Source organism: Tursiops truncatus, chromosome 1 (assembly GCF_011762595.2).
Source record: "Tursiops truncatus isolate mTurTru1 chromosome 1, mTurTru1.mat.Y, whole genome shotgun sequence".
NCBI lineage: Eukaryota > Metazoa > Chordata > Mammalia > Artiodactyla > Delphinidae > Tursiops > Tursiops truncatus.
The window spans coordinates 118186281-118204939 of NC_047034.1; the positions used below are offsets into that span (position 1 = coordinate 118186281).

General features: G+C 36.6%; 1 protein-coding gene across 3 annotated transcripts in view; it reads right to left on the reverse strand.

The window, feature by feature from the left end:
* Positions 1 to 1645: 1645 nt before the first annotated feature.
* Positions 1646 to 18659, reverse strand: part of MSH4 (mutS homolog 4) — a 100377-nt gene continuing 83363 nt past the window's right edge. For all 3 annotated transcript variants that reach the window (XM_073788256.1, XM_073788248.1, XM_033864719.2), the window contains 3 exons: positions 11192 to 11366; positions 9743 to 9831; positions 1646 to 5523 (listed from right to left, as the gene is read on the reverse strand). In XM_073788256.1, coding sequence (XP_073644357.1) covers positions 5332 to 5523; positions 9743 to 9831; positions 11192 to 11366 — 456 coding nt within the window. In that variant the 3' untranslated portion in view covers positions 1646 to 5331. The remainder of the gene's footprint in view (positions 5524 to 9742; positions 9832 to 11191; positions 11367 to 18659) is intronic.

The following is an 18659-nucleotide window of genomic DNA, read 5'->3' on the forward strand; positions in this document are numbered from 1 at the left end:
CTTAGAGGATGGGAGTACATGGAACCAACACAAACAAGAAGCTCATGTTGCATGCTGTACCACTAGTAATAAAGTTCTTCGCTTCTGACCCAGTCTTTTGTCTTCTGACAGAAAACAGTATGGTAAGCTAAACTGCTAGTTTGCAAGTTAAGGTAAAAATCTTAGACACTTCACAGTCCTTGACAACGAGAATCTGTTCCCCACCTCATCACTGCATTTAGATCCATTTCAGTAGATTATGGTAGACAGTATCCATCCTCACTATCTGCAATCTGGGGACTATCAAAATTCGACAATTCATAAGAAAAGGATATTCATTTTGGTCCTATAGTAAGACAAAACAATTGTGTGATTTAACTTTCTAAAGAACAGAATGGAAATAGCCAAGTAACAATATAACTAGATCACTTGCTTTTCCTCTCCTTCCACGTTCGTTCCCTTAACTGCATTACAGGGTTGGATTACAGAAATGCTTATTTATTACACTTAAACTACATTTAATTATGATTGAGCATATTTTATGCTCATAAATAAGTATATAGGAAGTTCAAACAACACACAATGTATTAATATTTGAATATTTTACCAGTAGCATATGATAATTATTTTAGTTGGAAATATGTGTTAACATGAAGAAAGTTAAAAAAAAAAACCTTAATCTAGCTTATAAAGAAAAAATAGATTGCTCATCCAGATGAAGTGATTCTTCTGGGCAAATATTTTAGCAAATCTTTTTACATTTATTCCCTAATTTCCATCCACTCTAACAGAGCTTAATGAATTTTATCTAGTCATCACTTCTACTGAACATGGCTCATACCTATGCTAGAGAGTGGGCAACAAGTAGCACCTAAATTTCTGGCACTTCTTTCTTCTTCTTTTTTTTTTTGGGGGGGGGGGGCGCCATGTCACATGGTTTGTGGGATTTTAGTTCCCGGACCAGGGATCAAACCCGGGAACCTGGCAGTGAGAGTGCCGAGTCCTAACCACTGGACTGTCAGGGAATTCTCTGAAACTTCCTTCTACTGGAATTCTTATTTCCATATTTCTCAACATGGTTGATGGTATCACCACCTAGAATCATATTTAACTCTTCCCTTCTGTATTAATTTGCTAGGGCTGCCATAACAAAGTACAAAAATTAGGAGGCTAAAACAACAGTAATTTATTGTCTCACAGTTCTGGAGCCCAGAAGCCTAAAATTGAGGTGTTAGCAGAACCACACCCCCTCTGAAAACTGTAGGGGAATCCTTCCTAATTTCTGGTGGTTTTCCAGCAATCTTTGGCATCCCTTGGCTTGTAGATGTATCACTTCAATCCTCTATCTTCACATGGCATTCTTCCTGAGTCTCTGTGTCTTCACATGGCAATCTTCTTATAAGGACACCAGTCATATTGGATCAGGGGCCCACCCTACTCCAGTATGACCTCATCTTAACTAATTATCAATACATTTGAAATGATCCTATTTCCAAATAAGGTCACATACTGAAGTACAGGGGGTTAGGACTTAACGAATCTTTTTCAAGGGGACACAATTCAATCCATAACACCTTCCCCTCACTAAAAAATCGGATAAGTCATAAATCGCTAAATCTGGTTAATCAGCACTAAATCTCCTTAATATCTTTCAAATCAATGTCTTCTCTCCTCCACCAGCCACTCCATCCTCTCCATTCTCCTCCTTTACACACACACACACACACACACACACACACACACAACCCTGTTCCATTCTCACTGTTTCTACCCTTAATCATCAATTCTCTTCTGCACTACTGAAAGAGTTTCTTAAACTATCTCGTCTCCTTGGTTTCAACCACACATCCCAAAACCATTTATGCTACCACCCAGATGATCTTTCTAAAATGGAAATCTTATCATGTTATTCCTCTACCACCACCACCACCCTCTTCCACTCTCCAGCAACAGACCTTAAAACTCTTCAGTCATCTAAAGGAGAAACTGATATAAAGCCCTTACTTCATCTTTTTGCCACTCTCATATGCACTCTATCCCCCAGCTAAACCAAGCTGCTTACTGTTTCACATCTCTTTGCTTTTACATATGCTGATCCTTATCTAAAATGCTCTTCCCTTCCTGAACACTTGACATATTTTACTACCTTTTAAACTCCCTTGACCCACAAAGAACTGTAAACATTTTTTGTGCTACTACCCTTCCTATGTTCCTCTATTATCATACTTATCACATGGTGTTCCAACCCTACTACATGCGTTTTTTTCTTAACTACACCTTAAAAGCCTACCTCAAGGTCAGACATCTTTCGTGCGCCTAGCACCTAGTACGTAGTCTGTTCCATAATAAATATTATTGAATTATATTTTTGGTAGTTTTTTACCAAACTCTGAAACTTTTGCTTGAAGTGAAAGATTTAAAAATGTGCTACCAGAGAGGTTAAACTAAAAAGCAGCTAAAAAATAATTTAGGAAAAAAAGATTTTTAAAAATCACTGCTTGCTAAAGAATGATCAGAATAGCTTTAAAATATTTTAAATGCATTACTCACCACATATCTATTAGAATGGCTAAAAAAAATTTAAAAACTGACAATATACCAAGTACTAAAGAACATGTGGGAAAATTGGACCTCTCATACATGGCTGACAGGAATGCAAAATGGTATAAGCCCACTGGAAAAGAGTCTGCAGGCTTCTCATGAAGTTAAATATACACTTACAATATGACAGGGCCATTCCACTCCTATGTAACCTAGATAAATTAAAACTTAACACTCACACAAAAATCTGTACACAAATGTTTATAACAGCTTTATTCATAATCACCAAAAACTAGAAACCTAAATGTCCTTCAGTGAGTGAATGGATAAACTGTGGTACATACAAACAATGGAATACCAGGCAGCAATTAAAAGGCACAACCAAATGGATAAATTCTAAAGTACATTATGCTCAGTAAAAGAAGCCAGTCTCAAAAGGTTACATGCTATATGACTGGTAAAAACAAAACTATAGGGAAGGAATGCTTAACCATACTCAGTGATTGCTGGGTTAAAGTTAGGAGTCAGGGAAGAATTTGGCTACAAAGGGACAGTACTAAGGGAATCATCTGGTGGTGACAGAACTGTTCTGCATGTTGAATGTGGTAGTACCACGAATCCATAAATGTGCCAAAATTCATAAAATTGTAGACCAAAAAAGATTTTACTGTTATGCAAATTTTAAAATAAACAAATGTATTACTTCCTAGGCATGAGGATAAGCTGCCCTTTTCCTCTACTCCCATATACCTTACCCCTAGACTTGAAGATTACTTTATGTGAGGAGAAAGGTGGAACAGACTAAAAGAATGGCTTTGAGATGGAAATTCAAGGAGTTTGCTAAAACATTATGGACATTTATCTTAAAAGACTGAATTATAAGATAATGATCTATCATTTTAGAGAAAGGCAAAGGCGAAGAGGTACTGAAGAGTAGAGCAAATAGACCTGAAAATTAAAGGATGGATTGTCTTCCTAGCATTCACCTCCATCCTATAGTACCACGACTTTATAATTATATCTGCATTTGATTTGCTTTTCCATATGTTTCGGCAACACACAAAATGACTGAAGAAAAAGTATTTAATTTTAAGAAGATATAAACCCATTTTTATTTCAGTATTCCAAATCTAAAATAAAAGGGATTAATTGGTTGGCTGCCATTTTTGCATCAAAAGCTGCAGAATGATGATGAAGAATTTCTTAAAAGTCTAGTGGAATTTAATATTAGGGTTAAATGTAAAGGGAAGTTAATACATTTGAGTAAATGATATTCAGCATATTTAATACTTCACACCTGTCTCTGCTTGCCTGTTTTTCTTCCGCAGCCAGCTCCCCTTCTCCCTGTTATTGCTTCCTCCCTTTTCTTCCCTGCCCTCCCAAACAATGTGCCATTCCCTTTTCCTCCTCAGTACCTTCTAGAAATTTGCCACAAACCTAAATTATCTAACTGCTTTTAGGAATGACTGCATAAAATATAATTCATTTCAAAGGCTGTGAATTTAAATGTGACTAATGGTCAAATTCAAATACTGTGGTGCTCTATTTCTAAAACATGAGAATAGGAAATAGAAGTAGTCTAATAAGACATTTAGTATATATCTAATGTAATTATTAACACTAATTTACAATTATTTTTCAAAAAAATTATGTGTGTATTTCAAATTATAACTTTTTCAATATATCTGGCAACTAATGTGTACTTAGAATGCTGAATAAAGTAAAAAATATTAGTATTACATTTTATAAAATAAAATATGTATATATTAACAAAAAATAGGGCCCTAATAAGTCTGTGAACAATTTTTTGTAATAGTAATTCACAGTAATACAAGTAACTATGAATCTTGCAGCTTACTGAATGTATACCCTGAGTTCCAGACACTTAAGTTTCCAAGAGTAATTTCCCTACCTTAGGCCTTTGGGCTGAGATTATGTGAGTAAGTCTTCTACTGAGACGGAACTATGTGAGCCACATGCCTGTGGAAACACAATTTTATAAAATGCTCCCTTGTGAACCAACAATTAAGGCAAACATATCAATATTACCTTTCTGCTGCCTTGTTTACTCACCTAAAAAAGATGGTCAAAAATGAAAATTTGGAAAAGGGAAAAGAGAAGAAGTTGGTGAGTAGAAAATGGAACACCTGGCTATTTGGTAACTACTCCTCACAGAAACACTCTCTGCATTACAAAATATCTATTTGCTGAATTTCACCTTTTAGAACTATACTGAATGCCAAAAAGAATACTTTAAAATTCTTGGTATCATTCTAACAAACTTCAGAAGCATCCAGTGTTGGAATTTGGGTGTATTAATTAAGACATCATTGAGTCATAATAAGAATGTAAAAGAAATATTCCTTCTGAATAACAGTGTAAAAGAAAACCTCGCCTAAGTTTTCAGACCTGCAAAGAAAGATTTCTTTTAGCTAAACTATTTATGATAACATTTTAAACCATAACTTGTAAATATAAATAAACTTAACATGAAGTTTCATAATTGAGAAAAAAGCGTCACGTTATACTTTTTTCTAACATAAAAATCAGTTCTTTAAATAGTTCTCATTTTTTAAGTTATATAACAAATATTTTCTTATATAGAACATATAGATGAGGTTAATATAATGTAATTATATAGAACATATAGATGAGGTTATATAGAACATATAGATGAGGTTAATATAATGTAATTTTCAATTAAAATACAAAATTTAGCAAATATTACTTTCTTTTGCTCTCGGGAAAAATGAATTCTAGGTTCCTCATATTAAGACATATTATTTCATTAGTATAAGATGTGAGTTGTTATTATTCTTCAGTGTTTCCTGAAACTTGTTTAGCCCTGGGAAAATCTGCTTCATACTTCTTTTTGAGATTACTTAAATATGTTCGTAAACTGTCTGGATCCAATTGAGAGTTTCGAGCAGTTTGAACAAGCCTAGTAGCTAGATGGTACACAGCTCTCTGTCTTTCCATCTCAGGGGTACTCCTTTGGCTTTGCTGTTATTGAAAAAATATAGATAAAAATTAAAATATGAATACTATCATTTTTATTTTGGCAATATTCTATCTCCTTTCATAGAAATAAGAACTCAATGGTTAACCAATCCCTTTGGATAAGTCAGCCCCATCCAACTAGCTAATCATGTACCAGAAGAAATAAATATTATTTTGGAGAATAACATTTCTCATGAGTATTTACTACCTTATGACAGATCCTTAATCCTTGAAAACCACTTCTCAATGAAAAAAAAATCTGCTAAATGGTCAAATATCTCAACACAACACCAAAGAGTAATAGAAAATCCACAGTTATGTTCTACAAACACTTTCTCATCAAAAAGGTATGGGAAAATAGCACTCTGCTCATTGCTATGCAGTATTCATAATTTTAAATGTCACTCAGAGTACTACTCTGTATCTCCTACTTTAATTCCCCAACAGATAAACTAGTGGACAGAATGGGTCATCAGTAAACTGCTTGTCCCTCAAAACAGTTCATATATAGGATTGCTAGAGCCTAAAAGAAAATACTGCCTGAGGGGTAAATTACATTTTTAAAATAAGCAACATAAATTGCTAGTTGAAATTATGTCTTAATTATACTTACAAACTATACTTAAGGATACCCAAGAAATAATGTTTAAAATGGGAATCTTCTAATACTTTGGAAGACCTTTAGAATTCAGTCCTTGAATACCTCCTTTCAGGGTTGGGAGTATAGCTAGAAAATTCTACATTCATTTCTTTGCCTGAGCTAGAAAGAGGAAGCAGCATTTTCAATCTTAACTATTTATGTAAAGACTTAGCTTCCATTCACTAAAGGAAATACAATCCCTTCAACTCCTCAATAGCCAAGAATTCCAGATATTTCTCTACTTTCACTATAGGAAAAATGAATACGACTCCGTGAGGTAGAATAAGATTATCATATATTGATCCATCCATCTATTTGATACACTGATTGATCAACTATCAGTTTATTATTTAAATGACAGTTATTGAATATCTATTATTATCTATATTCCAGACCCTATAACTTGCATTCATGACTATTCATGACTATGACATACAAAAATGTCATCCTGACATGATAATGGAAGTCAAAAAGCTCAGTCTTACAGTGAAACAGACATGTTTACGAGCAACTGATTAATCATGAAAAGTTCCATAAGAGGGATATAAAATGTTCAGAGGAAAGAAAGTTCACTTCCAGCTTGTGTCAAGAAAAGCTTAAATAGGATGGAGTACTTGAAATGAATCTTGATGGATAGAAGAGCCTAGAAGGGAGGGCATTCCAGATGGAAGAAACAGAGAGAACAAACACATTAGAAAGTATGGTACACAATCAGGTCAAAATGATGGAATGACAATTCAATGTGGCAGAAATGTACATTATAGTTAAATTGAGTAATGTTATACAACACTGAGGTAGTAAACAAAGGGAGATCATAAAGCAGTAGTTAACAAACTTTAGTTTGCTTAAAAATCATCTGAAGACTGGTTAAAAATGTAAATCCTTGAGCCACAGGAGACCCTTGAAAATCTGGGATGGTACCCAGTATCCCAGGTGATTCTAACGTAGGTAATCCTCAGATTACATTTTGAGAAATAATCATAGAAGACTTTCAACATTAGGCTAAGGAGTTCAACTTTTATTTGGTAAGACACAACTGAAAATTTCCGAGCAGGAAACAACATAAGAACTATGCATTAGAAGACAATCTTGTAGAAGTATGTAGAATGGGTTGGAAAAGAGAGAGAACCTACTGCTTAGTCCTAATGAGAGGTAATTAAGAAGAAGGATTCATAGCTCTGATGGGTCACTGGGAGATCTGAAAGTGAAGAGATGAGAAGATTTTTCAAAAGATGATAAATTTAATTTCGAACCTACTGAAGAGTGAAAACATAAATTAAGATTTCAAGAAGAAATATGGATAAAAATATATAGATTCAGAGTCAAAAAGAAATGAAAGTGGAGGCTGAGGAAAGGTGAGATCAGCTAGAGTATAGTTTTTTTTTGTTTTTTGTTTTTTTGTGGTACGCGGGCCTCTTACTGTTGTGACCTCTCCCGTTGCGGAGCACAGGCTCTGGACACACAGGCTCAGCGGCCATGGCTCACAGGCCCAGCCGCTCCGCGGCATGTGGGATCCTCCTGGATCGGGGCACAAACCCGTGTCCCCTGCATCGGCAAGCGGACTCTCAACCACTGCGCCACCAGGGAAGCCCAAGAGTATAGAATTTTAAACAAAGAAACAACGGTAAAATCTTAGGAATACTTCTGTTTGGTAGGTGGAATAATATAAAGCACTAGTGAAGAAAGGAAAGAAGTAATAATCAAAGGGGTAGGAGAATAAGAACATCCAGGAGAGGACAATTCCACAGTAGCCAAGACAGGGAAGAATTATGAAAAGGGAAAGAAGGGTAGTGGCAAATGCCGTAGAGGGAACAGGGAGATGAGAAGTGAAAAAAAGGCCATACGATTTTATGAATAGTTAGTTTTTAAGAGGAAACTTTCTGTGGAGTGATGACAAGATCCAGTTTGCAAGTGGAAAATGGAAGAAGCAAGTATAGATTACTCTTGGGAAATTGGCAGTAAAAGGAAGAGAAATATAATTTGAGAAGGTAAAAAAAAAAAGATTTATTGGGAAAAACTTAACTATATTCATAGGGAAAAAAAAAGCCACTGAAAAAAACACTAAGAAGAAAAGAAACTGATGAAGAAACTGATCTTAATCGAGATGGAAAGAAGGTAGAAAAGTTAACCTTAAAAAGGTTGAAAGGGGCTTCCCTGGTGGCGCAGTGGTTGAGCGTACGCCTGCTGATGCAGGGGACGCAGGTTCGTGCCCCGGTTCGGTAAGATCCCACATGCCGCGGAGCGGCTGGGCCCGTGAGCCATGGCCGCTGAGCCTGCGCATCCGGAGCCTGTGCTCTGCAACAGGGGAGAGGCCACAACAGTGAGAGGCCCCCGTACCGCAAAAAAAAAAAAAAAGGTTGAAAGGTAATCTCTTCCTCTGAAATAGGAAGGAAGAGAAATAGGTGAAAAACAGAAATTCCAAAATAGAATTCTGAAGGAGGAAAAGGTTCAAGGACTCACCAGGATGACCTCAAGTCTCTCAAAAAGTATAGGAGGTAAATTTTTTTGTAGAGAGTAAGGTTATTGAGGGCTCAGGAAGAGTAGAAACATTTTGAAAGAGTTACTATAAGAAACCACATAGATTAATGGGACAGAAGAAAAAACTATTCAGTAAAATATTCAACCAAAGTTAGTATATACAAATTCGCAGTGGCTAAAATTAGCCTGAATATATTTTGAGCAGCATCAGGAAATCCAAAACCTAGAAGGCTACTGGAGAGGTTGCCCATAATTGGAATTTGGCAAGAGGAATTCTGAAGAACTAGGTAATGAGAGGTGCTTTAGAAGTGAAGCACTGCCAAAATTACTGGTGAAGGAATTCCAATGGAGTAGTTAGGCAAGGAAAGTCATAAAAGCAGTCTAGGAGGTCAAAAGACTGAGGAATGCGAAAGAAAAATTGAAGGCAGGTTAAGAAAGAGTGAAAGACACAGGAAACTGTTAATACTGAAGAAAATTTCATACTGCACCTAGCATAGTTTACTGAACACACTGGATTCTTAAAACAATATAAGGCAACTTGATGTAAAAACCTGAAAAAGGATTTCCAAATTTTCAGTTAACAGATGTGAATTCAGTGTTGGATCTACTGCTTCCTAGCAAATCACTTAAGCTCTATGAACCTCAGCTGTAAAAATGCACATAAAAATAATACCTTTATTATTTATCTTTTATTAGACCTAACTGCTTCATGAAGAGTTACGAGGCTTATATATGATAATGGATAGAAGAGCTTTGAAAACTATTTAAAAAGACATGAAAATGTTGTGCATAGTGATTTTTAATGCTTACTTTATAGAGATTTCTTTTCTTATCATAAAGTCAGTGTAGTAACAAATAGGAACTGAACTGTTTAACTTTTGTCTCCTATCTTATTAGCAGGTATGCTGGGAAAAGTTATAATAGATCAAACCAAAAAAGTTTTGAGAAGTAAAAAGGATTTTCTTTATTTAGGAATTAGGTTTTTGTTTTAAATATTTTAATTATTAATTATATATATTTAGATCCGAGGCCATAATAAAAATGTACACTAAAAGTATTTTCTTGAATTTGAAAAACAATTCTTATTGCTAAAGAGTTTCTTACCAAAATTTGTCTGGTTATTTGACTTGTGATTTCTTTGGCATCCAAGACAATTGATGGTGGGAGTGACGACACCTCTGCAGCTTTTAATCCTAAAATTATCAAGAATGGGGCTTCAATATTATTATTGCTGGTTTTGTTAAGTTTGTTTTAATCAGTATTAATCTTTTCTTCACAGACTTAAATTTCCTTTCTTAGGTATTTATGAACTACTTAATTCTCAAAATTAAGTTTCCCTAAGTTCTGGATGACAACTTACCAATTATGAGATTTAATTACTTGCTAAGACATGTAAGACAAATTAGAATATCAATTACCTCTGAAGATAGCTCTGAGATAGCAGAAAACATGATAGGGAAAGGAAAAGAGGTAATAAAAAAATCAAATGGTAGTAATAACATTGAAATTCCAACTACAAATTCAGTTGGTTTATAGGTCAAAGGAAATAACAGGTTTTTCAGGGTAGAAGAAAGTGTAGTCAGAGATAAGCCTACAGCTGAATATTCATCTATCTAGCGGATCAACGAGGGAAGAATTTCTCTGAAGACATAATGGTAGGTGACTACTCTTCATGCAAATTCAAATACCAACTAGTATTCTCATGTTCCCAGATTTTTATTGTGTAAATGCCTTACAGACTTTCTACTATGTGCTAATAGTTTATTTATTGCTTTAGAGGCAACAGAAGCAACACTAACATTTATTTAGAAGTTACTAATTGCTAGGCACTATGCTAGGCAGTTTGTATTTGATAATTCATTTAATCTTCAGAAATCCACATATATCACCATTTAATAGATGAAACTGAGGCTTACAAAGATTAAACATTTGATACAAATTAAGTTATCCATTTGATTTTCCCATTTCAAATAGCAAAACAAAGATGCTATTTTTACCCTCACAAATGTCACATTCATAGCTAAAATAAGTTTTGGAACTTTATGTGTAAAATTCAACTGAAAATTCCCTCAATCTGTGCCACTTTACATGTCACAAAATGATTTAGATAGAAAATATCTAACCCAGTTTATGAACACACATAATTTGGTAATACATTCCATTTTAAGACTTAAGATTTAGTTATCAAGTTCCCTGAATCTGAAGAAAACAGAGGGATGCTGTTACTGAAAGAGTATCTAAGAAATACATAATTTTCCATTCATTATATAACTTGCAAATATAAACTAATTACATTTTTCTAAGGATAGAAACTATACTTCTGGGACTTTCATGTATTATAATTCTACATAGTTACTGTTAATATGTTTTAAAATAAGCTTAATATATATAAAATGTGAGTTTGACATAGAAAATACAGTCTTAGATCATATAAGCACTCAAAAGAATGAAAAGGAAAGTTGCTTAGACTGACAGTCAAGTAAAGAGAAGAAAGTTTGTCTTACAAGAATATGTAGTGTTTCAGTGTATATATATAATTTCTATATGCAATACCATAATTTTTTTCTTCTGTAAGTCCCTTAGAAAGTTTGTAGGTATACAAGATTGCTTCTTTATTTCTTGAGGTGTTCTTTACATGTTGAACTTCAAAATGCACATTTTCTACATTAGGATATAGAACATCTATATGGCATAGTTCCAGGAAATGTGTAGCGAACAGTGTAAATGCCTAGAATATACAACAATGAATATCAGTATTTTTAAATGAACTAGAAAATTTTATTTTAACTATTTAAACATAAATTTTTAGTTTAACCTTCTAAGTAGCTTAGCAGAAATGTAGAAATGAAACTGATGAACTTTGACGCTAACATGGTCAATTCATCTTAAAATGTTTTGAAATTTTATATTCAATGAAGAAAAACTATTTATTATGATTACACACACACGTATGTTACGCTATGGGAAAGAGAACAAATGCAAAAATCCTAAAAAAAGAAACCTGAAGATATTGGAAGGATGAAGTTTACCAGAAATAAAGCTACTAACTGAGGTAATCATTTATTAGAGAAGTAATCCACAAATGAAATAATAAAATTTCCCTCAACTTTTAAAAACCTTTACTTTAAAACTAGCTTCCTTCCATATAAGTAGTTTTGGGAAAGTGAAATCAATGGATTGTCTTAGGTATTTGAAATTGCAAAGGTTTTTGCTTTTATATTTGCATTGTGTTTGGGATAGGTACTTAAGGGGAAAAAAGGTTGAGGACACTGCTTAGTACAATGATTCTTAAACTTTAGTAATCCCCTGGAGAGCTTGTTAAAGATGCAAATTCTTGGTGCTTATCCCGCTCACATTCTAACAATCAGCAGTGTAATTTAGGGCCCCAGGGAACTGCATTTTCCCTAAGTACTTTAGGTGATTTTGATGGAGATGGTTCAAGTGACTTTTGACCAGCGCAGTGGCTTCCTGCCCAGAGTTACTGAAGCAGAAGGAGATATGACTCTAACTCGTTATGTTTTAAGATACAAGTGAGAAACTAAATAGGTGATTAGTGGAAATTTTAAATATTAAGACATTAAAAAGAAAATATCTGACTGGCAAATGGCTATCAACTATGGAAAGGGGGTAGCAGAGGGAGGAATGGTTTTGTATATGACAGAAAAATAATAAATCTCAAAAACTACTAAACAAACCAAAAGGTGGTATAAAACAAACCAAATTTACAAAGCAACAGGAAAATATTTAGAAACCCAGTAAACTATCAATATTTAGAGACCATGTTCATAATAACAATAACATGCTCAAATTTTATATATCAAATCAATCTATTCTAGTAACTCTGTAAACTCTATTTCGGGTTAATTAGACTTAACGAATAATTATTCAGGACCTTTATATTGCAAGGATTGTGCTAGACACTAAAGATACTAGATTAGAAATTAGGCTCCTTAAAAGTAAGTAGCGGGCTTCCCTGGTGGCGCAGTGGTTGAGAGTCCGCCTGCCGATGCAGGGGACGCGGGTTCATGCCCCGGTCCAGGAAGATCCCACGTGACGCGGAGCGGCTGGGCCCGTGAGCCATGGCCGCTGAGCCTGCGCGTCCGGAGCCTGCGCGTCCGGAGCCTGCGCTCCGCAATGGGAGAGGCCACAACAGTGAGAGGCCCGCGTACCGCAAAAAAAAAAAAAAAAAAAGTAAGTAGCAATAATTATATTTTTACTATCAAGCCAGCTGCTTCAGGATGGTGGGGAACATGATAAGACAAGTGAATTCCATGAACACGGGCCCACTGCTGCATTGCATTTGTTAGGAAGTGAGTTCCTTAATCAGAAGCAATTCTGCAATTCTGTGTGGAATGCTGTGATGGTGGATAAAGCATTCTGTTAAGTTCATGGGGAGTAGTTTTTGCAGAAGCCACATATGCAGGGAAGGCAACTCTGTATCCACAGTAAGTATCTAGTCCAGTAAGAACAAGTTGCTGCCCTTTTCGTGATGGAAGTGGTCCAACATAATCAACCTGCCACCAGGCAGCTGGCTAATCATCTTGGGGAATGGTGCTGTATCAGAGGCTCAGTGCAGACTGGGCAGGTTGGCCATGGTGAGTGGAAATTTATTTTGCTGAGCCCATACACAACCTCCATCCATGCTACCATGGCCACTTTGTTCATGAGCCCCGTGGGTGATGGCAGGGGTGGCTGGGGAAAGAGGCCGACTGATATCCACAGAACAGGTCATCCTATCCAGTTGATTATTAAAATCCTCCTCTCCTGAGGCCACTCTTTGGTAAGTATTCACATGGGACACAAATATATTTCCATTTTTTTGCTTATTCAGAGAGATTTATCCACATCCCTCTTCCCCAAACATCCTTGTCACCAATTTTCCAAAAATATTCCTTCCAAGTCTCAGCCATACCATTGGCTACAGCCCATGAATTGATATATAATCACACAACCGGCCATTTCTCCTCACAAGCAAAATAACAACCAGGTACAATGCTTCAAGTTCTGCCCAGTCAGACAATTTTCCTTCACCAGTGTTCTTCAGGGACTATAAAGGGACTATAGTGCTAGAGCTGTCCACTTTTGGGTAGCACCTGAATATCATACAAAACGATCTGTAAACAAGGTAAGTCTTCTCTTTCCCTGTCAACTCGCTATAAGGCCACAGGTACAAGGTGAAAGAAAGTAGTTTAGTAGGAGTGGGGACCATGAGTACTTGGGCCATGCCTTCATGTAACTTACTTGTGCCTTCAGGGACTTCTCAGGCCCAATCATGTATATACCCCTTCCATTTGATGATGGAGTGCTGCTGTGCATGCCCAACGTTATGGCTGGTGGATCAGATAACACCCAGCTCATGATGGGCAGCTCAGGTCACATGATAACTTGGTGGCCCGTGGTTAATCATTGTGTCTCTACTAAGGCACAGTAGCAGGCCATGAGCTGTTTCTCAAAAGGACAGTAGTTATCTACAGAGGATGGCAGGGCTTTGGGCTTTGCTCCAAAATCCTAATGCCCTGTGCTACAAGTCACCTACAAAGGGCCTGCCAAAGGGGCCAAATAGCATCTCTTATCTGTCACTGATACTTCAAACGCTATTGGACCTGCTTGATCATATGGTCTAAGTAGCAGAGCAGCTTGCAATGCTGAACCTGTTGCAGAGCCTCCTCCCGCTCTGAGCCCCATGCAAAACTAGCAGTATTCAGGTCACTTGGTAAATGGGCTGGAGTAACACATCCAAATGAGAAATAGGTTGTTTCTAAAATCCAAAGAAGCCAACGATATATTTTGCCTCTTTTTAGCTGTAGGACAGGCCAGGTGTAACAACTTATATTTCACCTTAGAAGGGATAACTCAACATGCCCCATGTCACTGGACTCCTAGAAATTTCACTGAGGTAGAAGGCCCCTATACTTTTTCCTTTTACATTTTTTAAAAATTGAAGTATAGTTAATTTACAATATTGTGTTAGTTTTAATTGTATAGCAAAGTGATTGAGTTATACATATATGTATATTCTTTTCCAGATTGTTTTCTATTATAGGTTATTATAAGATATTGAATATACTTCCCTGTGCTATGCAGGAGGTCCTTGTTGTTTACCTATTTTATATACAGTAGCATATATATGTTAATCCTAAACTCCTGATTTATGTCTCCCCCAACCCCTGCTATCCCTTTGGTAACCATAAGTTTGTTTTCTATGTCTGTGAGTCTATTTCTGTTTTGTAAATAAGTTCATTTGTATCATTTTGTTTAGATTCCACATGTGAGTGGTATCATATGATACTTGTCTTTCTCTGACTTACTTCACTTAATATGATAATCTCTAGGTCCATCCATGTTGCTGCAAATGGCATTATTTCATTCTTTTTTATGGTTGAGTAGTATTCCACTGTGTGTGTGTGTGTGTGTGTGTGTACACACACACACACACACACACATACCACATCTTCTCTAGCCATTCATCTGTCTATGGACATTTAGGTTGCTCCCATGCCTTGGCTATTGTATATAGTGCTGCTATGAATACTGGGGTGCATGTATCTTTTCAAATTATAGCTTTCTCTGGATATATGCCCAGGAGTGGGATTTGGTGGATCATACAGTAGCTCTATTTTTGGTTTTTTAAGGAACCTCCATACTGTTCTCCAGAGTGGCTGCACCAATTTATATTCCCACCAACAGTGTAGGAGGGCTCCTTTTTCTCCACACCCTCTCTAGCATTTATTATTTGTAGACTTTTTAATGATGGCCATTCTGACTGGTGAGAGGTAATATCTCATTTTAGTTTTGATTTGCATTTCTCTAATAATTGGTGATACTGAGCATCTTTTCATAGATACCTGTTGGCCATCTATATGTCTTCTTTGGGGAAGTGTCTATTTAGATCTTCTGCCCATTTTTTGATTGGGTTGTTTGTTTTTTAGATATTAAGCTGTATGAGCTGTTTGTATATTTTGGAAATTAAGCCCTTGTATGTAGCATCATTTGCAAATATTTTCTCCCATTCTGTAGATTGTCTTTTTGTTTTGTTTACGATTTCCTTTGCTGTGCAAAAACTTTTAAATTTAATTAGGTCCCATTTGTTTATTTTTGGTTTTATTTCTATTACTCTAGGAGACAGATCCAAAAAGATATTGCTGCAATTTATGTCAGAGAGTATTCTGCCTATATTTTCCTCTAGGAGTTTTATAGTCTTACATTTATGTCTTTAATCCATTTTGAATTTATTTTTGTGTATGGTGTTAGAGAATGGTCCAATTTCATTCTTTTACATGTAGCTGTCCAATTTTCCCAGTACCACTTATTGAAGAGACTGTCTTTTCTCCATTATATATTCTTGCTTCCTTTGTCATAGATTACTTGACCATAGGTGCGTGGGTTTATTTCTGGGCTTTCTATCCTGTTCCATTGATTGTTTTTTTGTGCCAGTACCATACTGTTTTAATTACTGCAGCTTTGTAGTATAGTCCAAAGTCAGGGAGGTTGATTCCTCCAGCTTCGTACTCCTTTCTCAAGATTACTTTGGCTATTTGGGGTCTTTTGTGTTTCCATACAAATTAAAAAATTCTTTGTTCTACTTATGTAAAAGATGCTATTGGTAATTTGATAGGGACTGCACTGAATCTGTAGATTGCCTTGGAGTACAGTCATTTTAACAATATTGATTCATCCAATCCAAAAACAGGGTATATCTTTCCATCTGTTTGTGTTGTCTTCAATTTCTTTCATCATCTTCTAAGTTTTCAGAGTACAGGTCTTTAGGCCCCTGTACTCTTGTTGGATTTATCTCCCCTTTCTGATACACAGATGTCTTACCAATAAGTCTAGAGTAGTTGCTACTTTGTTCTCACTAGGTCCAATCAGCATAATGTTATCAATGTAATGGACCAGTGTGATATCCTGTCGAAAGGAATCAAGATCCTTACAAACTAGATTATGACGGAGTTGGAGAGCTGATATACCCCTGAAGTTGGACAGTGAAGGGGTACTGCTGACCTTGCCAGCTGAAAGCAAACTGCTTCTGGTGATCTTTATTGACAGGTATGGAGAAAAATGCATTGGCTAGATTAATTAGCCACATACCAGGTACCACGGGATATGTTAATATGCTCAAGCAATGAAATCTCATCTGGTACAAATAGCTGCAATTGCAGTCACCACCTGGTTAAGGTTACAATTATTCATTGTCATTCTCCAAGGTCCATCTGTCCTCTGCACAGGCAAAATAGATGAGTTAAATGGGAATGTGATGGGAATCACCACCCCTGCAACTTTCAAGTCCTTGATGGTGGCACTAATGTCTCCAATCTCTCTAGGAATGGGGTACTGCTTTGGGTTACTATTTTCCTACCAAGAAACAGTTCTAGTGGCTTCCATTTGCTCTCTCCTACCATAACAGTCCTCACTCCACAGGTCAGGGAACCAATGTGGGGATTTAACCAGCTGCTGAATACACATATCCCAATTATACATTCTAGAACTGGGAAAATAATCACAAGATGGGTTGCATACCCATCGGGCTCACTGTAAGATAGACCTGAGCTAAAACTCCATTGATCATCTGACTTCCATAAGCCCTACCCTGACTGGTAAACCACAGTGATGTTTTGGGTCTCTGTAATTAGAGTCAGTTCAGAGCCAGTGTCTAGTAGCCCTCAAAAAGCCTGATTATTTCCTCTTTCCCCAATGCACAGTTACCCTGGTAAAAGGCTGTAGGTCCCTTTGGAAAAGGCTGGGAGAAAAATTAACATAAAACATTTTTGGAGTGTACCAGAGTCCCTTCTCCTGGGGTCCTGGCTTCCCCTTCATTTAAGAACTTCTAGATCTGTAAACTGGCTCAGATCTAGAAACTGGCTGAGGGGCCCTGACTCTCTTTTTTATGGTTCAGGCTAGACTTTTGTTCACCTGACCTAAAACTTTTCTGCTTATACAGATCACGTACGAATTTAATAAGCTTCCTTTCTATTTCACTTCTAGGGACACCACAATCAACTAGCAAATGCCATATGACTGCCCAAGTCAAGACTAGTCTGATTGCTGCTTGGACTCTGATGTCTGTTTTGGTAACCATGCCTGTCTTGCCTTTGGTAGTAGAGTACCATCCATTGGTACATCCTGCTATGGCAAGATCCAATTACTCCCACTGTATTCAGGTTTCCTAATTCAGTGACTGCAGTTTCCACTGTAAGATATGACCTACAGAGAAGAGTGATCACAGAGCTCTTTAAGGATGTTGGGGCTCTCCTCACAAATTTATTTCTCACAGTCACGGTGAAAGGTATGTCTTCTGGACCCTTGCAGAGTAGGTGAGTAGGTCTTAAATGACAAATCCGTAACATTCCAATCTCCCTAATCCTCTGAATCTTTTCCTTTACATTAAACCAAGGCAGATACAGCATTTGCAAGTCACTCACTATGGGCTACATTTTGGTTCATGTTTCAACTAACGAACCAAACATCCTGAGCTGCAACATGAAATTCAAAACCTCTGCTTAGTGAGTACATATCAATAAATTTGGCCTTATCCAACTTCATGTTCCTTCCATCATTATCCCACATCCTTAATATTCAGTTCCATACATGTTCCCCAGATTTCTATCTGTATTTATTAGAAAACTCAAGTAGTTCTTTTGAAGTGTAGTGTACCTCCTCATGGGCCACACTTCATACCTCACCTTTATGGGCCTGCTGGGACCTGAGTCTATTTATAGTTTAGAAGCATAGAAGGATGGTAAGGGTGGATCCTGAGGAGAATTAGCATTGTTTTACATGGCAACTGCCTTAGGGGAAGTCATTACAGTTTCTTCAGACAAAGCAGACTTAATCCCCTCATATGGGCTGGGGATGCTACTCACACTGAGGGTAGAGAAGCCTCTTCCACTGGCAAAGAAGACTCATTAGAACTTAGAGGTTCAATGTCCCCAGCTTTATTAGAGTCTTCCCACATGTCTCCACTCCAACCTTCAGGATCCTATTCCTTGCCAATCAATGTTTTGACTTTAAAAATAGAGTCGCT